General features: G+C 43.5%; 2 protein-coding genes across 2 annotated transcripts; both read left to right on the plus strand.

Annotated features, from left to right (window-relative positions):
• Positions 1-167: 167 nt before the first annotated feature.
• On the plus strand, positions 168-3,218 carry LOC121558169 (mitochondrial assembly of ribosomal large subunit protein 1). The gene is made up of 4 exons (XM_041871651.2): positions 168-562; positions 1,083-1,261; positions 1,510-1,591; positions 2,411-3,218. Exons 1-4 carry the CDS (start codon positions 253-255, stop codon positions 2,569-2,571), a joined length of 732 nt encoding a protein of 243 aa, XP_041727585.1. The 5' UTR covers positions 168-252; the 3' UTR covers positions 2,572-3,218.
• Positions 3,219-3,548: 330 nt separating this feature from the next.
• LOC121558175 (serine/threonine-protein kinase 31) lies at positions 3,549-22,899 on the plus strand. The gene is made up of 26 exons (XM_041871667.2): positions 3,549-3,658; positions 3,855-3,902; positions 3,997-4,049; positions 4,200-4,298; positions 4,395-4,463; positions 5,249-5,407; positions 5,622-5,744; positions 5,840-6,051; positions 6,951-7,113; positions 7,209-7,334; positions 10,399-10,514; positions 10,797-10,953; positions 11,173-11,295; positions 11,559-11,741; positions 12,086-12,208; positions 12,492-12,596; positions 12,923-13,054; positions 14,697-14,798; positions 18,129-18,209; positions 18,466-18,591; positions 18,968-19,099; positions 21,091-21,177; positions 21,419-21,568; positions 21,740-21,871; positions 22,188-22,262; positions 22,436-22,899. Exons 2-26 carry the CDS (start codon positions 3,872-3,874, stop codon positions 22,535-22,537), a joined length of 2,961 nt encoding a protein of 986 aa, XP_041727601.1. The 5' UTR covers positions 3,549-3,658; positions 3,855-3,871; the 3' UTR covers positions 22,538-22,899.
• Positions 22,900-23,403: the final 504 nt, after the last annotated feature.

Genomic DNA, 23,403 nt, shown 5'->3' on the forward strand with positions numbered 1-23,403 from the left:
TTCATAGCTAAAACGAGCAATAGTCTTTGGCTGTCTTTGATTTGCTACTTCACAAAGTCTCACTCCTGTACACTAAGCGGTGATAAAGCGCATCCAGGAGGGGTACTGTACGGAATGAGGCGTAAACAGCGAAGAAACCACCTGAACCAATCAGAGTCCTGGAATCAGAAACATTTCCTGTTTCTAGACAGTCCTTGGAAAAACAAACCAAAAACACATGCGTGTTGAATGCAATGACACGATCGCTAAATCATGTGTGTACTAAATTGTTCTAGGCAATTTCTCTCTCAGATACTTTCACATAATGTTCTTCGAGGGTATACCGGTGTCGTTAGAGGTACGTGTTTAATTTCAAAAGCGCGGCGCAGCACAGGGTTTTTGTATCCACGTTACACTTGTCTTGCCTCTCAGCAATTGCATCCACATCTCTCTGAATTTCACAACGGTATTAAAAGATATTACGCCGATTTACATAGTGAAGAGAATGTTTCAAAGTTGAACAGCCCTGGCAGGCTTCTGGCACAACAAGATGCATATGAGATGGAGAGTGACTCAAGTCAAAGTAAGTAGAGCTAAAATTGAATAAATCAGACAACTAAGTTAGTTAGCTAGTAGTGTGAGTAACGTTACATAGATATAAGGCACCTAATGCAATTACAAAGGCATACTATCTGATCTAGCTAAGCACCGTACCTGCCTCTTCATGTTAAAGTTCATTATGTATTTTTTCTTTTCGGAAGGGCAGGGCTGTGCATGGCACTTTTCTGTAGACCAATTCTAAAGCTTCATATAGGGGTTAGCTGGCTGAGTTTACTCACCTCCACAATATATACACCCATATGGAAGATATCCATATTACAGGGATTTAAACTACAGCTAAGTATAGGGTATGCCTAACCTGGGTGCCAGTCTGTTGGTGCCATCATGCCAACTCCTTGTCACTCGAACATGCTTGGTATGACATTGAGTGACAGGGAGCTGGAATGATGTCACAACCAGACTGGCACCCAGGCTAGTGTATGACGTATGAACACACTGAATGACTGTTTAATGTGATGATCCTCCCTCTCTCCTTGCTGCAGGAAACCCTCAGGAGGACTTTAACATCGACGTGTTGGTGTCCCTTCTCCGCCAGGAGAATGCAGCAGACATCTGTGTCATCAAGGTGCCTGAGGACATCAAGTACACAGACTACTTCATCGTTGTCAGCGGGTCCTCCCCAAGGCACCTCCGTGCCATGGCGCTCTATGCCATTAAAGTGGTAATTCATTTATTGGATCAATTGTAAGGTTGCAAAATTCCGGTAACTTTCCCTAAATTCCCAGGTTTTCCGGATATCCTGGTAGGAAGATTAGCAGAATCAGAAGGGAATAAGTAGGAAACCTGGAATTTTGCAACTCCATTTGGACCATTTGGGTAATGGTGCTGCTGGTCAAAGCTGTGCAGCAAATGTAATGTACATTGACACCACTGTGTTGTTGTAATACTACATGTTTCATATTTTGGCAGTACAAATATATGAAGAAAGATGGGGACCCACATGCGAAGATTGAGGGAAAGGATGCAGACGACTGGATGTGCGTTGACTTCGGTATGTTTTATGATCTGCTCCTGGCTGTGGATTATAGTACAGTAGAATGATCTGCTCCTGGCTGTGGATTATAGTACAGTAGTATGATCTGCTCCTGGCTGTGTATTATAGTGCAGTAGGATGATCTGCTCCTGGCTGTGTATTATAGTGCAGTAGGATGATCTGCTCCTGGCTGTGTATTATAGTGCAGTAGGATGATCTGCTCCTGGCTGTGTATTATAGTGCAGTAGAATGATCTGCTCCTGGCTGTGGATTATAGTGCAGTAGGATGATCTGCTCCTGGCTGTGGATTATAGTGCAGTAGGATGATCTGCTCCTGGCTGTGGATTATAGTGCAGTAGAATGATCTGCTCCTGGCTGTGGATTATAGTGCTGTAGGATGATCTGCTCCTGGCTGTGTATTATAGTGCAGTAGGATGATCTGCTCCTGGCTGTGTATTATAGTGCTGTAGGATGATCTGCTCCTGGCTGTGTATTATAGTGCAGTAGGATGATCTGCTCCTGGCGCTGGATTATAGTGCTGTAGGATGATCTGCTCCTGGCTGTGTATTATAGTGCAGTAGGATGATCTGCTCCTGGTGCTGGATTATAGTGCATGTAGATTAGAATAATTTACTGAAATATCACACTGATGGTCTCTACAAATATTACACTGATATATTTTCTCTGGATATGTGGTTAATAAGGTAAGGTTATTACATTTATGTGAAAATGTCAATTTGTTACTTGCTACTCCTCTCTCTCTCTCTCTCTCTCTCTCTCTCTCTTTCTCTCTCTGTGTCTCTCTCTCTCGCTCTGTCTCTCCTTCCCTCTGAGTAGGAAGCATGGTGGTCCACTTCATGCTACCAGAGACCAGAGAGGTGTATGAACTGGAGAAGCTGTGGACACTACGTTCTCTTGATGAACAGCTGAGCTCCATCCCTGTTGAGACGCTCCCAGAGGACTACATATTTGGAGCCAATGTCAATGTCACCATGTGACTCAACAATTAAACAACTGTTGAGACTGGAGTGTTATTTATTCAGAAGAAGCGACACTGAGGGTGCTTCCTAAATGGCACCATTTTCCTTTTATAGTGCACTACTTTTGAACAGAGTCCTATGGGCCCTGGTCAAAAGTAGTGCACTATGTAGGGAATAGCAATGTACCATTTGGGACATATGCTAAATGTTGAAAACTGCTGTTGTTACTGGTTGAATTCAGCCTGTAAGTTGAAGTTGTCCTCCAAGATTTGATCTTTGTTACCATTATAAACCAGTCTGCTATGGAGACTAGATGACACAAAAGAAGTATCTTACAATCATGGTTGTTAATGTTGGCACTGGAATGTATCTATGGGTTTTAGGGGTTTAGGGTGTTTTTTTTGTGTGTGTTGAGATGTATTGATGCAATGGGGGAGGGGATGCAGTGGCAATGGTTGTTTGAGCATTTCATCCGAAGACTGAATTGTATTAAATAATATAAGTCATTGTATTGTTCATGATGACTCCTGGCTGGCCACACATTATTACATTCAGTAGATGGCAACAGTGACGTAAACGGATGCAGAGCTTGATATATAAACAACAGAACAATTGTTGTTAGCTAAAGTCAGTGTATAAAGCTAAACAAAATATTGTCTCATGCAGCTCCTTGTATTATTATTATTTTTTTTACAACAAACTTTAATGTTGAACAACAAACATACCTTTATTTATACATTATGTACCGTACCATATTCAACTATTATAAAGTTTATAATAGTAATAAGGCACCTCTGGGATTTGTGGAAAATGGTTAATATACCACGGCTAAGGGCTGTAGCCAGGCACTCCGCGTTGCGTCGGGTTTAAGAACAGCCCATAGCCATGTTATATTGGCCATATACCACACCACCTCGTGCATTATTGTTTAAATGTGTAGTACACATTATTTACACCTGCTAAGAGACCCACTGTAGAGTATTACAGAAAAAGTTTCCCTTCACGCGCGCGCCCGTTTTTGCATAAACCGCTTGACCTCAACATGAATTTCCTCAACGTGCGTACGTTTTTCATTTTCTGAAGACAAATATCAAGATCCAAACAGGTGAGATGATTCGGTAGGCCTACTGTAAATTAAATTATATTTTTGTCTGTTTCCACGGTAACTTCATGGACAACATCTGTTTTTTAGAAGAAAAAAATTATCCAGAAACATGAATTTATAAATCGATAGATTTCAGTTTGGCCTAGCGTAGCCATGCATGCTAGCGCATGATCATGTTATGTTTTGTACGTCACAGCCAATCAACCTATAAACATGGAGCAATGCACGATGGACCGTGAGAATAGTGAGTATTTTTGTCCTCTACATATTTCTATAACTATCCACTTAATTATGAAACATATCCATCCCGTATTAATACTGATTTCATTTAATTGTAGTGGAGCTTGTTGGTGTTACCCACGTTTTGGATGCCATCACGTTTTGGGCACAGGTAGTTAAGCTACACGTGGCACATCTCACTGTTGAAGTAATTAGAACTTTGGTTGAACATTTCACCTGTTGATTGATTGATTTGATTTACACGAACAGCCAAGAAATGTATATACAGTATACCCACATAGCTCTTTGTTTTGTGTTGTAGAATGTCAATGAATATCAAGCCATTGAAAAAATGAACAATGCCTTGGCAGACAAATGCCCAACAGCCCAAAGGTTACTTGGAAGTCCCAATCCTCAGAAGGTAAAGGAAGGTAGACGCTAAACATGGAGAGATGGAGAAGAGTGAGACCATTAGCATTGGATTTATACATTGCATCTATCTTGTGATTCCATCTAGATTTATGGGACAGTCTTCTCTGAGGATAGCTGTTGGTACAGGTGCAAGGTCCTGCAGCAGACTGAGGATGTGAGTCAATGAGTGTCTGGATGCTTCCCACATGGCACCTTATTCCCTATATAGTACACTACTTTTGACCAGAGCCCTATGGGTCATTTGGGACGTGCTGATCCTCTCGCTGTCTGGAAAAGCCTACAGTACATGATGTGAGGGGGCTTATCAGAATGTATCATTGTGGTTCATACCTTCATTCTGACACATCAAACATGATCTGTCTGTATCCACCTGAGGCTGTGCTGATGAGATCCTGGTTTGGAAGTTAAGTGGTTGGACAGGTAGTAGATTTAGACTGATTTGGAATTGCAGCTGGCGTGTAACCCCCCAGGCCTTAGCACTGCAGGCTGTTGTGCTGACTGATGTCAGGAGACTGTTGTGCTGACCGATGTGAGAAGACTGTGGTGCGGACTGACATGAGGAGGCTGTGGTGCTGACTGACGTGAGGAGACAGTTGTGCTGACTGACGTGAGGAGGCTGTGGTGCTGACTGACGTGAGGAGGCTGTGGTGCTGACTGACGTGAGGAGGCTGTGGTGCTGACTGACGTGAGGAGGCTGTGGTGCTGACTGACGTGAGGAGGCTGTGGTGCTGACTGACTTGAGGAGGCTGTGGTGCTGACTGGTGTGATTGTGTATGCAACTTTAAAAGAAACATGTTTCCGAATGGTACCCTATTCCCTATAGGGCACTACTTTTGACCAAATCCCTATGGGCCCTGGTCCAAGGTAGTAGACTATATATGGAATAGGATGTCATTTGGGACGCCACCTATGACATTCCGATCTCCGTCTTGTGTCCAGTTTCACGTGTCCTACATTGACTATGGGAACACAGAGTTTGTCAGTCGGTCAGCTCTGGTGGAGCTGCCAGAGGATCTACAGGCACCTTGTCTGGCCAAGAAGTACAAGTTCTGGGGCTTCTATGTGTCCAGTGACCAAGACTCAGCAGATTTCCAGCAGGTAAGACTTGGCCTACTCTGTTCCTCTCCATGCACTGTCATTAATGTCTATGTGGAAATATGCCAGGTCCCCCTCGCAAAGTAGGTTTCTTATCTCAAGGGTTAGTGTTCAGTATTTGGTGTCACGTATGTGTGAATGGGCTGACACATTCTGATGTATTTTGAATACAGTCCTTCTGCTCACAAAATGTGTATTGTCGTGTTGTGCTCTTTAGGGAAAGGCCTTCCTTCAGAATCTGATCTATGGGAAGAAGGTGCGCATCCAGAAGAAGTCTGTCTGCTTCGACGGGACCATCCTGGTCCAGGCTTTTCAGGGGAACCTGGACATCGGCGAAGAGGTCCTCAACCCTCTAGATGTCTGTTTTTATGTCCTGTAAGGAGTTTTTATGACTCAAGGCACATTTTGAAAACGGACAATAAAATGCTCTTTTAGGTTTTGAAGATGAAGTTTGCCAAGTTCACCCTCCCGGGGAGTAACCGTGAGAGCCCCATGTCTGTGCGGGCCCTGCAGGAGTCCCCTTGCCTGTGGCCTCAGCGGGTGTTGGACTGGGCTGGCCCCCAGGGGGACGGGGACATGCCTGGCTCTCCAGTCTGCATGCCCAGACTACGGCCTGCTTTCCCCGACCAGAGGCCCCTGTCAATGAAGTAAGACACCTGTCTGTCTGTTCCTCCTGGGATAATGATGTAAGACACCTGTCTGTCTGTTCCTCCTGGGATAATGATGTAAGACACCTGTCTGTCTGTTTTTCTTGGGATAATGATGTAAGACACCTGTCTGTCTGTTCCTCCTGGGATAATGATGTAAGACACCGGTCTGTCTAGGACTGTGTTTTCGAGCTGTTCCTCTGGGATCCCCAGGACTGGAAATGTTTTGTTCCATCCCAGCACTAGCACTGCTGATTCAACTAATGAAGGCCAAGGGCTTCGTGAGTAGTTGAATCAGGTGTGCTAGCAGGGGCCCGTGCTTCCAGACTTTTCACTTTAAATGAGTAATCCTGTGGTGTGAATGGTATTGGTGGCGGGAAGTAGCTTTGGGGGTTTAACATGATAAGCTGCTGGAGTGGGGATTGACTCTTCTGTTTAGGCTGTTGATAGTTTAAACTGAGAATGTAGCCAATACAATATAATCAACATGGTGTGTTTGTGTGAGCCAGCTGATACAATAGAATGTGTGAGGAGAAACATGAATACAGTTACATAGCCACCTTGTTACTTTTGCAGCAAGTTTATATAAAGACTATTTATAGATGTAGGGGTTGCAACAAGTTATTGGGGTTGTTTGTATTAGTGATCACTAACTGGGGTTTTCATCCTCTGACTGTCTGCATCCCAAATGGTATCCTATTACCTATATACTGCATTACCTTTGACCAGAGCCATATTACCCATATACAGTATAGGACATGGGGTCCAAAATGGCACCCCATTTCCTATATCCTATTCCCTAAATAGAGCACTACCTTTGACCAGGGCCCATGTGGGCAAAAGTAGTCCTTTATATAGGGAACAGGGTGGAGCAGCCTTGTGTTTTACCTCCTGCTCAGGGAGAAGAGCAAGGCCACAGCCCAGCATGCTGCCAACCTAGTGAAGAAGAAGGACCAGGAGCTGGTGGAGGACAACCAGAGGCTGACGGCAGAACGAGATGCCCAGCAACAGAACAACCAGCGCAGGGAGGACCAGCTGAGAGACAGCCTCTCAGAGCTCCAGGTTGGAGAGACATACACTCACACACACATACACACGGCAAGCTTTCCAGGACATTGGTTATGTATGAGTATCGTCTTGTGTTGTCGTAATTTCAGAAGTTGAAAGAGGAGACCGTGAATTATGCCAAAGAGGCAGAGAGATGGAAGGCAGAGAGGAACACACTCCAGAACCAATCAGAGCAGCTGGAGAAACACCTGCAAGATGCCAAACAGGAAGTGCAGGTGAGACTGGTGTCGTAGGGAGCAGATGTCTACTAGTCAATGGGCCCTGAGCACCTGCTCACATTCAAACCTCACCACAGCACATTAACGAGTCAACGTTCAACCCTCACCACAGCACATTAACGAGTCAACGTTCAACCCTCACCACAGTACATTGAGTCAACGTTCAACCCTCACCACAGCACATTAACGAGTCAACGTTCAACCCTCAGCACACCTAATCTATGGATTTCACATGACTGGAAATACAGATATGCATTTGTTGGTAACAGATACCTTTAAAAAAAGGTAGGGGTGTGGTGGATCAGAAAACCAGTCAGTATCTGGTGTGACCACCATTTGCCTCATGCAGCACGACACAGCTCCTTCGCATAGAGTTGATCAGGCTGTTGATTGTGGCCTGTGGAATGTTGTCCCACTCCTCTTCAATGGCTGTGCGAAGTTGCTGGATATTGGCGGGAACTAGAACACGCTGTCGTACACGTTGATCCAGATCATCCCACACATGCTCAATGGGTGACATGTCTGGTAAGTATGAGGCCATGGAAGAACTGGGACATTTTTAGCTTCCAGGAATTGTGTACAGATCCTTGCAACATGGGGCCGTGCATTATCATGCTGAAACATGAGGTGATGGCGGCAGATGAATGGCACGACAATGGGCCTCAGGATCTCGTCACGGTATCTCTGTGTCTTCAAATTGCCATAGATAAAATGCAATTGTGTTCGTTGTCCGTAGCTTATGCCTGCCACAATGGGCACTCTGTTCACAATGTTGATATCAGCAAACCGCTCACTCACACGACACCATGTGCCCGGTACAGTTGAAACCTGGATTAATCCGTGAAGAGCACACTTCTCCAGCATGCCAGTGGCCATCGAAGGTGAGCATTTGCCCACTGAAGTCGGTTACGACACCGAACTGGTCAGGTCGAGACCCTTGTGAGGATGACGAGCACGCATATGAGCTTCCCTGAGACTGTTTCTGACAGTTAGTGCAGAAATTCTTCGGTTGTGCAAACCCACAGTTTCATCAGGTGAGGAAGCCGGATGTGGAGGTCCTGGGCTGGCATGGTTACACGAGGTCTGTGGTTGTGAGGCCGGTTGGACGTACTGCCAAATTCTCTAAAACGACGTTGGAGGCGGCTTATGGTAGAGAAATGAACATTACATTCTCTGGCAACAGCTCTGGTGGACTTTCATGCAGTCAGCATGCCAATTGCACACTCCCCCAATACTTGAGACATCTGTGGCATTGTGTTGTGTGACAAAACTGCACATTTTAGAGTGGCCTTTTATTGTCCCCAGCACAAGGTGCACCTGTATAATGATCATGCTGTTTAATCCGCTTCTTGATATGCCACACCTGTCAGGTGGATGGATTATCTTGGCAAACGAGAAATGCTCACTAACAGCGACGTAAACAAATTTGTGCACAGAATCTGAGAGAAATAAGCTTTTTGTGTGTATGGAAAATTTCTGGGATCTTTTTATTTCAACTCATGAAACATGGGACCAACACTTTACATGTTGCGTTTATATTTTTGTTCAGTATATAATGCAAATGTTTGACTTTGTGCTCAACTATGTTTTTTGTTGTTGGCAGGGTCGTAAGTGTGGAAGGGACATGGTAATGCAGGAATGAGGTTTTAAGGGGATAGACATGGGCCCGGTTTCCCAAAAGCATCTTAATGCTAAGTTGATCGTTAGAACCTTCTTAGGAACATTGTTAAATCTCTGAGCTGTTTCCCAAAACCATTGTTAGTAAAGTTGCACTTGAAAACTCACTTTATTTTCGACTGCCTCAGACCAGCTAATTGCGTGGTTAGATTATTCTTTGCCCTTCCCCGTCACTTTATATACAGAAGATCTCCACTAAACACATAATCAAGCAGTTTATCTGTCTCTCTGTGACCGCTGATAACTTGGGAACGAAGTTGACTACAAATACAAAGTTGCCAATGTCTTTGCAATTGAACAAGCGAAAGATAAAAATATGCTTAAAATGAAAACCGAGATGACTGCATTAAAATAAATGCAGTAAGCTGATAAATTTCAATCATATATTGAAATAAACGTAATGTTCAGTCAATTGAGTTCTGTTTGTAGGCTACATGGTCTTTCATTTTTGCCTCAATATATTTAATGTGTAACAACGTGCGCAATGATGCGCCAAATGAATCTGCGATTGAGTTATGGAATAAGCCACCTCAATATTTGCAGCCATTAGGTGATAATATCTCTAAGAGCTGATCTATCATCAGGATTGTAGAATAATTCTGTTAAGGTAAGATTTGAATGGAGAATAGCTGATCACCCACTGGGCAGAGACGTCAGTTCAAAGTCTAGTTTTGATTTACATTTGGTTGAGTTGTCAACTAACCGTGAATTCAACATGAAATCCACAACAAATGTCACCATGTCATTGGATTTAGGTTAAATGTTTGAAAAAAAGACATTGATGACTTACATTGATGACTTTTTGGAAATCTAATCTAATTTCCATGTTTATTCAACTTCTTCACATAGATTTTTCTTTGGGTTGAAATGATGTAGAAACAATGTTGATTCAACCATTGGGCAGAGAGCAGCCTTTCTTTCGATCCTATCAGTATCAACACATGCTCCAACGCACTCGTTCTGCGTGGTGTTTTGGGAAACGCATGTAACGTCTGCGGCCGTTGCAGGAAAGATGCATCGTTAAAACACTTGTAAACACTTGTAAGGCTAAGTTCCATCGCTATGGGGAAGCCGGGCCCTAGCATGAATGTTATGAAAGACTGAAGGAATGTGAAGGTAGATAATGTGTCCTCATTAGCGGCATAAACAATGTATCCAGTGTCTTGTGGATTTATTCCTCGTGTCACCATTTCAATGTTTTATTTAAAATTAAAATTAATGTTTCTTTAACTCTGTATTGTTGGAAAAGGATCCGTAAGTAAGCATTTCACTGTCAGTCTACACCTGTTGTTTCCAAAGCATGGGACAAATACTATTTGATTTGTGCTACTGTGTGTGTCTTTGTTCTACTGTGGTGTTTTGTATGCTTCTCCCTGTATTTTAGGCTATAAGGGGAGAGTTAAAGAAGAAGGAGAATCAAGTGGATAAGCTCCTGGACTCAGTGGTGGCGGAACAGTTCTGTCGACTGGCTGAGAGAGTCGATTCTCTGAGAGGATTAAGGTACTGCGATGGTTGCAAATGGCGCCCTATATAGTGCACTCTGGTCAAAAGTAGTGCACTATATGGGAATGAGGTGCCATTTGGGATGCAACCGGATGATTCAATGCCATTTTCTGACTTTTTGCCACACCTCTCGAATAGGAATGTTTTGATGATACAATAACGAAAATGAAGTAATTAAATGTTTTATTTAACTTTCTTTTTTTATAATTCAACTTTTCACATTGAGCTACCCTTACTTTCTTTTGATTTCATTATTGTGGTTTCATTTCTACTGGACAGAGAGAGAAACCCAGGTAACACGGATAGTGACAGCCTTACGGAGTCTATCAACATTGTCATAAACAACAGCATCTCTGCTCCGGTTGCCATGGAGAAGCTCGAGTCGGCATGGAGAGACTACAGCCTGGCTCAGGAGAAACTCAAGGCCTGTCAGACGGTCAGTCTGCATCCTGCTGTTAAAGGATCCGTCCCAAATGGCACCCTATTCCCTATTTAGTGCACTACTTTTGACCAGGGCCCATAGTGGTCTGGTCGGAAGTAGTGCACTAAATCTGGAATAGGGTGCCATTTGGGACACAACCAATGACACATCTCTTCAGATCAGAATACAGTTTCTCATCAGTGAAATGACCATGTTTTGGCGTCCATTTTGCAGGAGCAGCTTGGGGATCTGATAGACAACCGGAATAAGGTGCGAGGTGTTCTGGCTGCCGCGGTGGAGTCCTTCCTTCAGGAGGCTAAGTGTTTGCCAGTCAGACAACGCATGGACAAACTGGAGGTACTGAAGATGAAAACTCTGATGCTGTCATCTGAATACTTTTTCATTCAACATTCAAAATATTTGGATTGGGGTTATATCAAGGCTATCAGCTGAACATGCTCTGCTGCATTAACATCTAAGAATGTGCCCCAAATGGCACCCTATTCCCTACAGTGCACAATTTTTGACCATGCTCTGGTCAAAAGTAGTGCACTATATAGGGTATTATTTGGGACTCATGCTATAATCAAGCTGTTGTTACCCACGTGTCTGTGTTACAGGAGGTGAGCTCTTCCCTGACTGCAGTGTTTGGTCCAGTCTCTATGGAGGAGGATGTTGGAGAGCAGGCCTTTGAGCAGTACTACCAGTGGAGGACTCAGAGGAGTCGTCTCACCAGCTCTGTCAGAGATGGGACGGACAAGGCCCTCAAGGCCCTGTGCACCTGGTCGGAGAACGTTGGCAAGGTACAGAATGACCCGGTACCGCTTTGGTTTGGGTGAACAGGATGAAGAACCTTAAAAAAACAGAGTTTGGGTTTATTTCTCCCAAGCTTTTGTGTGTATTTTTAAGGGTGGGTATGGGAAACTGTTTATTTTTACAAAAGTGATTGAAGATATGCCCACAGAAAATTATTTGACATGTAATACTTCTCAAGCGGTCTTCCTGTTCTTCCTGGGTATGCAACTTTACACAGATTAAGCCTAGTCGTGGACTAAGAAACATGTTCAATTGAGTTTCTCCATTGAAGTGCTTTATAGTTAAGGATTGGGCTTGTCCAGGAAATCCTAATCCTCCAATGTCCCTTCAGTTTTTCTGCCTGTCTGCTAAGACCGTGGTGAGTGTGAATGACATAGTGGACGGAGTGAATGAGCTGCTGAAGCAGGCAGAGATCAACGTGGCCAAGGAGATGGACTCTTCCCTGTCAGTCGGGGTGAGTTTGGCCGCGTCCCAAATGGCACCCTTTTCCCTTTTTATAGTGCACTACATTTGATAAGTGACCATATTTCATCTGTCCACCCCTACATGTCAGTGAGTCTTATGGTGCTTCAAAGACAACTGGACGAGGTCAAAACATGACGTCGGTGATCTTCAGGTTGGAAAGTTGGAGCTTTTAGAAAGCTGTTAGTTTCCAACTTGGAATTCCGAGTTGGATGACTGTTCAAAACTACTAGCTCATCATCGTGTTGTCGTTTACTCTGTTGTTTACTCAACAGGAGCAGAACCATGAGACCAATGCTTTCCACAAAGTCATGCAGCACATCCAGAGTGAGCAAAGTCTGCTGAGTGACATTATGGAGAAGTATCTGCTGAACACAAAGGTGAGGGAATTGTTTTAGGTGTTTAAAGTGTTTAAATCCCAGATTTTCCAGAAATCAATATTGGATGATTCTCAGAATTGAGAGGGAATAAGCAGGAAATCCAGAATCATCCAACCAGGATTTCTGGAAAACTAGGAATTTGGGGAAAGTTTCCCTTAATTTTGCCCAACCCTAATCTGAGTGGATCTTGCTGTTTTGTCCTAACCATATATCTACTCTTGCTGCTGTATCAGAACACTAGCAGTCTGGAGTTGTGCTCTTATCACGTTCGAACTCATGTTTTCTCATTTATCAAGGATGTTGTATTCAGTTTGTGTTGTATTCAGTTTAAGGGTGAGATGCTACAGTGGCTGAATGCTAGCCCGACTCCAGACTCTCTGTTCTCTGTGAAGAAACGTATCCGCAGCCTGAGGTCTCAGCTGAGGTGGAGACAGGTGGAGGAGGCCAGTCTGGAGGAGGTGAGAGGCAGAGATGGTCCCGTGTAGCTCAGTTGGTAGAGCATGGCGTTTGCAACGCCAGGGTTGTGGGTTCGATTCCCACGGGGGGCCAGTATGAAAATGTATGCACTCACTAACTGTAAGTTGCTCTGGATAAGAGCGTCTGCTAAATGACAAAAAATGTGGCTCTGGTCAAAATTAAGTGCACTAGATTGGGAATAGTGTGCTAGGATTGGGAGGTATCCAGATTTTCATAACGTCCTTCTCTAACACCGGGATTTACGGTATTTAGGACACAAGGGGGTGCCAAAAACGCAGAAAAAGCCAATTGGACGTCTATTACCAGAATGCTAACAAAATTAGCACAAGTAATAGCGAATTTCCATGGAGGCTGCTAGCTATATATGCTAACGAGCGCAAACGAAAATAAACGAATTGCAAAGACAGGCAATCCAGCTCATAAAGTTATACATTTATAGGTAGAAGCTATCGAATGTCATTTTTGGTGAGTTTGTACATTTCCAAGTGAATGTGAGCAAGAGACATTGTGCAAATGAACAAAGTTTTGACGCATGCTTGTCTGAAGGAAGAACAGTACTGTGTACACACTGTCTGTGTGGAGTTTGGTTGCTAGGGCAACAGGCCTGCCTGCTCTGCTTGGAGAAGATAGGGGAGGAGAAAAAAACGCAAGGAAATCAAGCTGCAAGGGCTTTGACTTCTCAAACACGGCAAAAAGCTAACACAATATGATGCCCCATTGCCTTATTAATTCAGCCATTTACTTAGATAACTAGCAAGTAAAACTAAGGGGTCACCCTAATGCAGAATTCTATGCTTTTCACACAGGAAAAAAACAACAAGAAATATCTTACTGCATCTTGTAAACGCAGATCTAAAATCCTTTTTAATGTAATTTCTGCTCAGCATCAAACTAATTTCGTTCTTCAGTTGCACTTCTCCACTGGGATGAGAATTCACCAACGGGCATTGTATCAGCAGACAGCACTCTGACTGATGTCTAGCTACGTTTCTCAGGTACTTTTCTCAGTGTAGCCAGACCACGTTTCTCCAGTAAAATGCAAGATTAACTTCAAGCAAAACATTAGGACGTTTATCTGGCTACATTCTTTCTATGATAAAGATTAGAAATATGATGGCCATGCATCATTTTTTGCAACAACAAAAAAGGCTTTGCTTTTTAATTGTAAGCTCATTTACTTGTGTGGCTGCCAGCAAAATAGTGTTGCACTTCTGTTGTAAATTAAGCCATTTTCTGCCGAATGTGTTGCACTAATGTATTTTCTGTGAAGGAAAACTATAGTTGCACGCCCCTGATCACTCTATTGAAGCGAAAAAACACTGACTCTCAATATATATAACGCGACCCCTGTCAATACACAGCTGGACTCAACTTCCCCCAAAAATAGTTTCAACGGTATTGAAAAACCATTCCGTGGCTATTTCCAAATACCCCAGTATACGGTATACCAGCCAAGCCTATAGGATGCTATTTGGAACACAGTCACAGAACCGCTGGTTTGTCTGCGGAGGATACCCAGCTCATGTGCTCAATTTGTATAGTTATAATGGCCGAATGATTTCCTGTGAATAGAGTAGAAGGATTATAGGAAATGGAGGTTATTAATGGTTTCTCCTCTCTCAGGCTGAAGATATTGACCTAACAGAGATTCTGAAGAAGAAGGAAGAGATCGCTGAGACCAGAAACACTCTTTTCCAGGAAATCAGTCAAGAAAGAAAAGAATATGTACGTTACATGTTCCAACATTGTTCTATCATTCTAATTCTATCATTGATATGTTCTGTCATTTTAATTACAGTTGAAGTAGGAAGTTTACATACAGTGGGGGAAAAAAGTATTTAGTCAGCCACCAACTGTGCAAGTTCTCCCACTTAAAAAGATGAGAGAGGCCTGTAATTTTCATCATAGGTACACGTTAACTATGACAGACAAAATGAGAAGAAAAAAAATCCAGAAAATCACATTGTAGGATTTTTTATGAATTTATTTGCAAATTATGGTGGAAAATAAGTATTTGGTCACCTACAAACAAGCAAGATTTCTGGCTCTCACAGACCTGTAACTTCTTCTTTAAGAGCCTCCTCTGTCCTCCACTCGTTACCTGTATTAATGGCACCTGTTTGAACTTGTTATCAGTATAAAAGACACCTGTCCACAACCTCAAACAGTCACACTCCAAACTCCACTATGGCCAAGACCAAAGAGCTGTCAAAGGACACCAGAAACAAAATTGTAGACCTGCACCAGGCTGGGAAGACTGAATCTGCAATAGGTAAGCAGCTTGGTTTGAAGAAATCAACTGTGGGAGCAATTATTAGGAAATGGAAGACATACAAGACCACTGATAATCTCCCTCGATCTGGGGCTCCACGCAAGATCTCACCCCGTGGGGTCAAAATGATCACAAGAACGGTGAGCAAAAATCCCAGAACCTCACGGGGAAGAACTAGTGAATGACCTGCAGAGAGCTGGGACCAAAGTAACAAAGCCTACCATCAGTAACACACTACGCCGCCAGGGACTCAAATCCTGCAGTGCCAGACGTGTCCCCTTGCTTAAGCCAGTACATGTCCAGGCCCGTCTGAAGTTTGCTAGAGTGCATTTGGATGATCCAGAAGAGGATTGGGAGAATGTCATATGGTCAGATGAAACCAAAATATAACTTTTTGGTAAAAACTAAACTTGTCGTGTTTGGAGGACAAAGAATGATGAGTTGCATCCAAAGAACACCATACCTACTGTGAAGCATGGGGGTGGAAACATCATGCTTTGGGGCTGTTTTTCTGCAAAGGGACTAGGACGACTGATCCGTGTAAAGGAAAGAATGAATGGGGCCATGTATCGTGAGATTTTGAGTGAAAACCTCCTTCCACCAGCAAGGGCATTGAAGATGAAACGTGGCTGGGTCTTTCAGCATGACAATGATCCCAAACACACCGCCCGGGCAACGAAGGAGTGGCTTCGTAAGAAGCATTTCAAGGTCCTGGAGTGGCCTAGCCAGTCTCCAGATCTCAACCCCATAGAAAATCTTTGGAGGGAGTTGAAAGTCCGTGTTGCCCAGCGACAGCCCCAAAACATCACTGCTCTAGAGGAGATCTGCATGGAGGAATGGGACAAAATACCAGCAACAGTGTGTGAAAACCTTGTGAAGACTTACAGAAATCGTTTGACCTGTGTCATTGCCAACAAAGGGTATATAACAAAGTATTGAGAAACTTTTGTTATTGACCAAATACTTATTTTCCACCATAATTTGCAAATAAATTCATAAAAAATCCTACAATGTGATTTTCTTGATTTTCTTTTCTCATTTTGTCTGTCATAGTTGACGTGTACCTATGATGAAAATTACAGGCCTCTCTCATCTTTTTAAGTGGGAGAACTTGCACAATTGGTGGCTGACTAAATACTTTTTTTCCCCACTGTACACCTTAGCCAAATACATTTAAACTCAGTTTTTCACAATTTCTGACATTTAATCCAAGTAAATATTCCCTGTCTTGGGTCAGTTAGGATCACCACTTTATTTTAAGAATGTGAAATGTCAGAATAATAGTAGAGAGAATCTTTTATTTATTTCGTCACATTCCCAGTGGGTCAGAAGTTTACATATAGTCAATTAGTATTTGGTAGCATTGCCTTTAAATTGTTTAACTTGGGTCAAACGATTCAGGTAGCCTTCCACAAGCTTCCCACAATAAGTTGGGTGAATTTTGGCCCATTCCTCCTGACAGAGCTGGTGTAACTGAGTCAGGGTTGTGGTCCTCCTTGCTCGCACACGCTTTTTCAGTTCTGCCCACAGATTTTCTATAGGATTGAGGTCAGGGCTTTGTAATGGCCACTCCAATACCTTGACTTTGTTGTCCTTAAGCCATTTTGCCACAACTTTGGAAGTATGCTTGCGGTCATTGTCCATTTGGAAGACCCATTTGCGACTAAGCTTTAAATTCCTGACTGATGTCTTGAGATGTTGCTTCAATAAATCCACATAATTTTTCTTCCTCATGATGCCATCTATTGTGTGAAGTGCACCAGTCCCTCCTGCAGCAAAGCACCCCCAGAGCATGATGCTGCCACCCCTGTGCTTCACGGTTGGGATGGTGTTCTTCGGCTTGCAAGCAACCTCCTTTTTCCTCCAAACATAACGATGATCATTATGGCCAAACAGTTCTATTTTTGTTTCATCAGACCAGAGGACATTTCTCCAAAAAGTACGATGTTTGTCCCCTTGTGCAGTTGCAAACTAGTCTGGCTTTTTTATGGCGGTTTTGGAGCAGTGGCTTCTTCCTTGCTGAGCGGCCTTTCAGGTTATGTCAATATAGGACTAGTTTTACTGTAGATACCTGTTTCCTCCAGCATCTTCACAAGGTCCTTTGCTGTTGTTCTGGGATTTATTTGCACTTTTCGCACCAAAGTACATTCATCTCTAGGAGACAGAACGCGTCTCCTTCCTGAGCGGTATGACGGCTGCGTGGTCCCATGGTGTTTATACTTGCGTACTATTGTTTGTACAGATGAATGTGGTACCTTCAGGCGTTTGGAAATTGCTCCCAAGGATGATCCAGACTTGTGGAGGTCTACAATTTCTTTTCTGAGGTCTTGGCTGATTTCTTTTGATTTTCCCATGATGTCAAGCAAAGAGGCACTGAGTTTGAAGGTAGGCCTTGAAATACATCCACAGGTACACCTCCAACTGACTAAAATGATGTCATTTTCTGGAATTTTCCAAGCTTTTTAAAGGCACAGTCAACTTAGTGTATGTAAACTTCTGACCCACTGGAATTGTGATACAGTGAATTATAAGTGAAATAATCTGTGTGTAAACAATTGTTGGAAAAATTACTTGTCATGTACTAACCGACTTACCAAAACTATAGTTTGTTAACAAGAAATGTGTGGAGTGGTTGAAAAACAAGTTTTAATGACTACAACCTAAGTGTATGTAAACTTCCGACTTCAACTGTATGTGTTCCAACTAAGTCTGGGAACACTTCCACACTTCTCATTAAATCAGTTCAACCCCTCCCTAATAGCTGTGTCATGTTTGTCTTGTAGATGAAGCTCAGTGCTCTGGCTGAAGGCTGCTTTCCTGAGCTCCCCCAGCTCTTCCCTGAGGCAGACATCCACAGCTACATGGTGAGCTACAGCCGGTGTCCTGACTGCTCCAACTATACCTCTGTAGAAGACCATATGGTCCCATTGTGCTGCAGTAGTATCCCCTAGTGTAAATCTGTGAAGGTGTCCAGTATTATTATTTCAGTGTGTTCCTAATTACTATGTTATTTTCACACATGTATTATTATTAGCCCGGCACCTACATCTTTCACAGACGTGCGTATGATGACAACAACCATTTATACTAGTGTGTGACAGTAAAGGGGTGTGTGTGCAGAGCTCTGGAGGACTGGTGTTTAAGAGTCTGGACAGGGACATGTTTGATGCTGAGCCCATGAGGGAGCTGAGTGGACGCAGGCCTCTGGTCTGTACTGAGTTCCAGGGACAGAGGGTCATACTCAAGGTAACCCCTTTCTCACACACCTTTTTAGGGTTGCGTCCCAAATAGCACCCTATTGTCTATATAGTGCACTACTTTTGACCAGAGGCCCATAGAGCTCTGGTCAAAAGTTGTGCACTATATAGGAAATATGGTGCCATTTGGGAGGAAACCTTACAGGTTAAAAAAACATAGTGTATATGTGAAACTCTCTGTCAGGCCCAAATGTGAGCCAACATTTTGAAACCAAATGAATGTTCTTTTTGAACATGTTCCTGTATTACTGCTCCTGTTTTTAAAGACGTTTGATCACATTTAGTTCCAACTGAAAGAGACCCTGCTCTTTTGACTGAGGTTTAGTTGTTATCCTTATTGGTGGTTTGTCTGGTTTCCCTTTCAGGGTTACACTGTAAATGAGGAGGCAGAGGCCAGAGTGCTGGAGAGAACCACCCAGTTTCACCGAACCAGAACGCAGAGGGAGAGTCAGCCTGACACTGGAATACTCCCTCTTCTGGCACTGTTCTTTGGCAAGGTACTGCTCACTCAGCATCTCTGTCTCGACCCAGTAACCTAAGCTTCATATACAGTGCATTCGGAAAGTATTCAGACCCCTTTACATTTTCCACATTTTGTTACATTACAGCCGTATTCTAAAATTGATTAAATAAATAAAAATCCTCAGCAATTTACACACAATTCCCCATAATGACAAAGCAAAAAAAGAAAAGAAAACGTTGTTACATAAGCATTCAGACCTTTGCTATGGTTCAGCCTGTTTCCATTGATCATCCTTGACATTTCTACAACTTGATTGGAGTCCACCTGTGGTAAATTCAATTGATTGGACATGATTTGGAAAGGCACACACCTGTTGACAGGACATGTCAGAGCAAAAACCAAGCCATGAGGTCGAAGGAATTGTCCGTAGCGCTCCGAGACAGGATTGTGTCGAGGCACAGATCTGGGGAAGGGTACCAACAAATTTCTGCAGCAGTGAAGGTCCCCAAGAACTCAGTGGCCTCCATCATTCTTAAATGGAAGAAGTTTGGAACAACAAAGACTCTTCCTAGAGCTGGCCGCCCGTGCAAACTGAGCAATCGGGGGAGAAGGGCCTTGGTCAGGGAGGTGACCAAGAACCCGATGGTCTTCTGACAGAGCTCTAGAGTTCCTCTGTGGAGATGGGAGAACCTTCCAGAAGGACACCCATCTCTGCAGCACTCCACCAATCAGGCTTTTATGGTAGAGTGGCCAGACGGAAGCCACTCCTCAGTAAAAGGCATGTGACAGCCCGCTTGGAGTTTGCCAAAAGGCACCTAAAGGACTCTCAGACCATGAGAAACAAGATTCTCTGGTCTGATTTGTATTTGTATTTATTAAGGATCCCCATTCTTCCTGGGGTCCTGCAACATTAAGGCAGTTATATACAATTTAAAATATTACATGACATTATATTTCATAACACTTTACCCAATACATTTAGTGTGTTCCCTCAGGCCACTACTCCACTATCACATATTTACAATACAACATCCATGTATGTGTGTAGAGTGAGTGTCTATATGTATGTGTGTGACGAAACAAAGATTAAACTTTTTGGCCTGAATGCCAAGCGTCACGTCTGGACGAAACCTGGCACCATCCCTACGGTGAAGCATGGTGGTGGCATCAGCATGCTGTGGGGATGTTTTTCAGCGGCAGGGACTGGGAGACTAGTCAGGATCGCGGGAAAGATTAACGGAGCAAAGTACAGAGAGATCCTTGATGAAAACCTGCTCCAGAGCACTAAGGACGTCAGACTGGGGCGAAGGTTCACCTTCCAACAGGACAACGACCCTAAGCACACAGCCAAGACAATGCAGGAATGGCTTCGGGACAAGTCTGTGAATGTCCTTGAGTGGCCCAGCCAGAGCCCGGACTTGAACCCGATTGAACATCTCTGGAGAGACCTGTAAATAGCTGTGCAGCGACGCTCCCCATCCAACCTGACAGAGCTTGAGAGGATCTTGAGAGAAGAATGGGAGAAACTCCCCAAATACAGGTGTGCCAAGCTTGTAGCGTCATACCCTAGAAGACTCAAGGCTGTAATCACTGCCAAAGGTTATTCAACAAAGTACTGAGTAAAGGGTCTAAATACTTATGTAAATGTTATATTTCAGTTCTTTATTTTTAATACATTTGCAAAAATGTCTAAACCTGTTTTTGCTTTGTCATTATGGGGTATTTTGTATAGATTGAGGGTGGGGGGGGGGGTGGAACTATAGCTCCGCATTGACATGATTGGTTGACGGTAGGTGGGGGCGGTACGTCCTGTATAAACACAAACTCACTTCCTTGATAACTTCCTTCACAATAGCTCTGCTAAGCGCAAGAATCATGAAAGCCCTGATGTCTTGTGGAGGCTGCATCACAGTAAATGCTGTATGGCCACTTCAGATGTCGGATTGACCATGCAGAGCCTTTTAAAGAGGTCTGTGTTCTCCATTTGTCATGATGTATGTTTTAGTACGAACCCTTCTCTTTCAGTCAGACCCTCTTGCCTATGTGATGGTGCCATACTTCCCCAATGGAAGTCTCTGGGCTGTTCAGGCTGCCAAACCCCTAACTGCCACAGTGAGTTTTCTCTGCTACCTTCTCCATATTTTATGGTTAGGGTTACAAAATTCTGTTAACTTTCCCAAAATTTCCCAGGTTTCCAGAAATCCCGGTTTGAGGATTCCTGGACTTTCCTTCTGATTCCGGGAATCTTCTAACCGAGTTTTCTTGAAAATCTGGCAATTTTGGAACCCTATTCACGTGCCCTTGTTTTGTGATAGTATAGCACATTGACCTACTGTCCCGTCTCTCCCATCAGGAGAGTGTGAAGGTGATGAGAGGAGTGGCCAGGGGGCTCCAGGCCCTCCATGCTGCAGGCATCACCCATGCCTCCCTCAACCCCAACAACGTGTTCGTCCTCCACCGACACCAAGGCATGGTGGGAGACTACGACTTCACAAAGACTCCTGTGAGTACCCTGTCCTCAACCCTAACATACCACACACCTCTCTCGTCAAACAAAAAAAAGTTATTCCCCCCTCCATTTTAAATACACTGTATCTCATGCACCATGGTTTATTTTACACCTGTCTGAATGATTGCCATGTATGGTTGTTTCATGGTTTGATGTTGATTCCAGGTGCAGAGGGCAATGGACAGTGGGATGGTGACCGGCTCTATCAGCCTGGTGGCCCCAGAGCTCCGCCAGGCCCAAGGCACACCTCCTACTCCAGCCTGTGACTTGTACTCCTACGGCTGCCTGCTGTTCTGGGTAGAACACCTTCATGTTGCCCTCTCCGTAGATCAGCCCAGGTCTCTGTGTAAAATAAGATGGAGGGTTCTACAGCCCATCGTCAAGCAGCTTTGGGACAGAGTGGATACAGTTGTATGTGTTTTTAAGGGGTTTCGGGAGAAGCTTTTGACATGTCATACAGGAGAAAGCATTTTCAAAAGTTAATTGATAACGTTGAATATTGATCGGGAGAAACTCTAGAAGATGTGAACAATAGACTTATTAAAAATAAGCACTCAGTAAGCAGTTGGGTCCATACCATTATTTTGTGGCATCAATAACTCTCTGTTTGCAGTTGCATGCCCAAGGGTTCAACGGTGATCTGGATAGTGGAAGAAGACTGGCCCTGGATATCAGCGGGGTGAAACTGGTCAGTAGCCCTGATAGCCTTTTCATGCTTTAATACATTTAGAATGCATTTTATTTTTGCTCCCAAACTGCAGGTCTACCATGTGTAATTGAGAATAATACATGTCATTTGTAACACGCTTTCCATTGAAAGACAATCACACAGTGCTAAAATGATGTTGTCCTCTTTGCCAGGAGGCCAAACTCCAGGCCCTGCTGTCTAAGCTGCTGGTGTGTGTTGGAAGACTGACTGCTGCTGAGACCCTGGCTGATGACTACTTCCTGTCTGACCAGTAACCAGGCAACCAGGAGCTAGTAGAGTAACCTACATACTGGGATAGTTTGGTTGACAGTTTTACTTTAATACTAGCCTGGGTAATGTCTGTTTTAGCTAACATTCCACTCCGTGACATATGCCAAAGATGTTTAGCATGCCGGAGTGGAACAATGGCTAAACAGACTGGTACCCAGACTACTTCAATACTACAATGTTTTATTTGTTCTGTTGTTCTGTCAATGTAAAAGCACAGTTTAATTCTGTTTAGCTGTGTATTCTTTTCCTTTTGAAATGTTCTATTCAGTAATCAGGTGATGTTGGAGTACCCTGTCTGTCTTGCAGTTATCACTTTTTACAGTAAATAAAATCTGTATGGACCTGATCTCGTTTAGAACTCAAAAGGGAACAACCACCAGCACAAGGCTTTCAGTTGTAAGAAGTTAGTTTGAGTTTTTGCTGCTATGTACTTTGTAACACTAGTTCTGTACTCTGTTGCTGACTGTCTCCTGACTTGCCTGATAGGGACGTTGTCAGCACCAATCTACTGTAAAATCTCTGAAAATCCCCTGGAAAACGCTCCGCCGAGAAAATCGTTATCATTACATGTTTTCTCACCCTTCACTAGTTGAAAAGCTATGGTTGGATTTTTGTGGCCACTATTTTCAAGAACGTTGAGTTGAGAGTAATTCGGACAAATCTTCATAAGAAGTTGGGCTTTTTTTTTGTCTGTTCTCTGTCTGTCAAAACACAATGTTAATTTTGTACTTTTGACTCATTCTTATAATTTGATTTCAAATCCAAACTACTGGAGACAAAAGGTGTTTGCTTCAATGCCTCATTCCATATGGAGCCAGCTGTATATGGGCTTATCCTTATGTGTTAATGA

Source organism: Coregonus clupeaformis, unplaced genomic scaffold (genome assembly GCF_020615455.1).
Source record: "Coregonus clupeaformis isolate EN_2021a unplaced genomic scaffold, ASM2061545v1 scaf0228, whole genome shotgun sequence".
In the NCBI taxonomy this organism is placed as follows: Eukaryota; Metazoa; Chordata; class Actinopteri; order Salmoniformes; family Salmonidae; genus Coregonus; species Coregonus clupeaformis.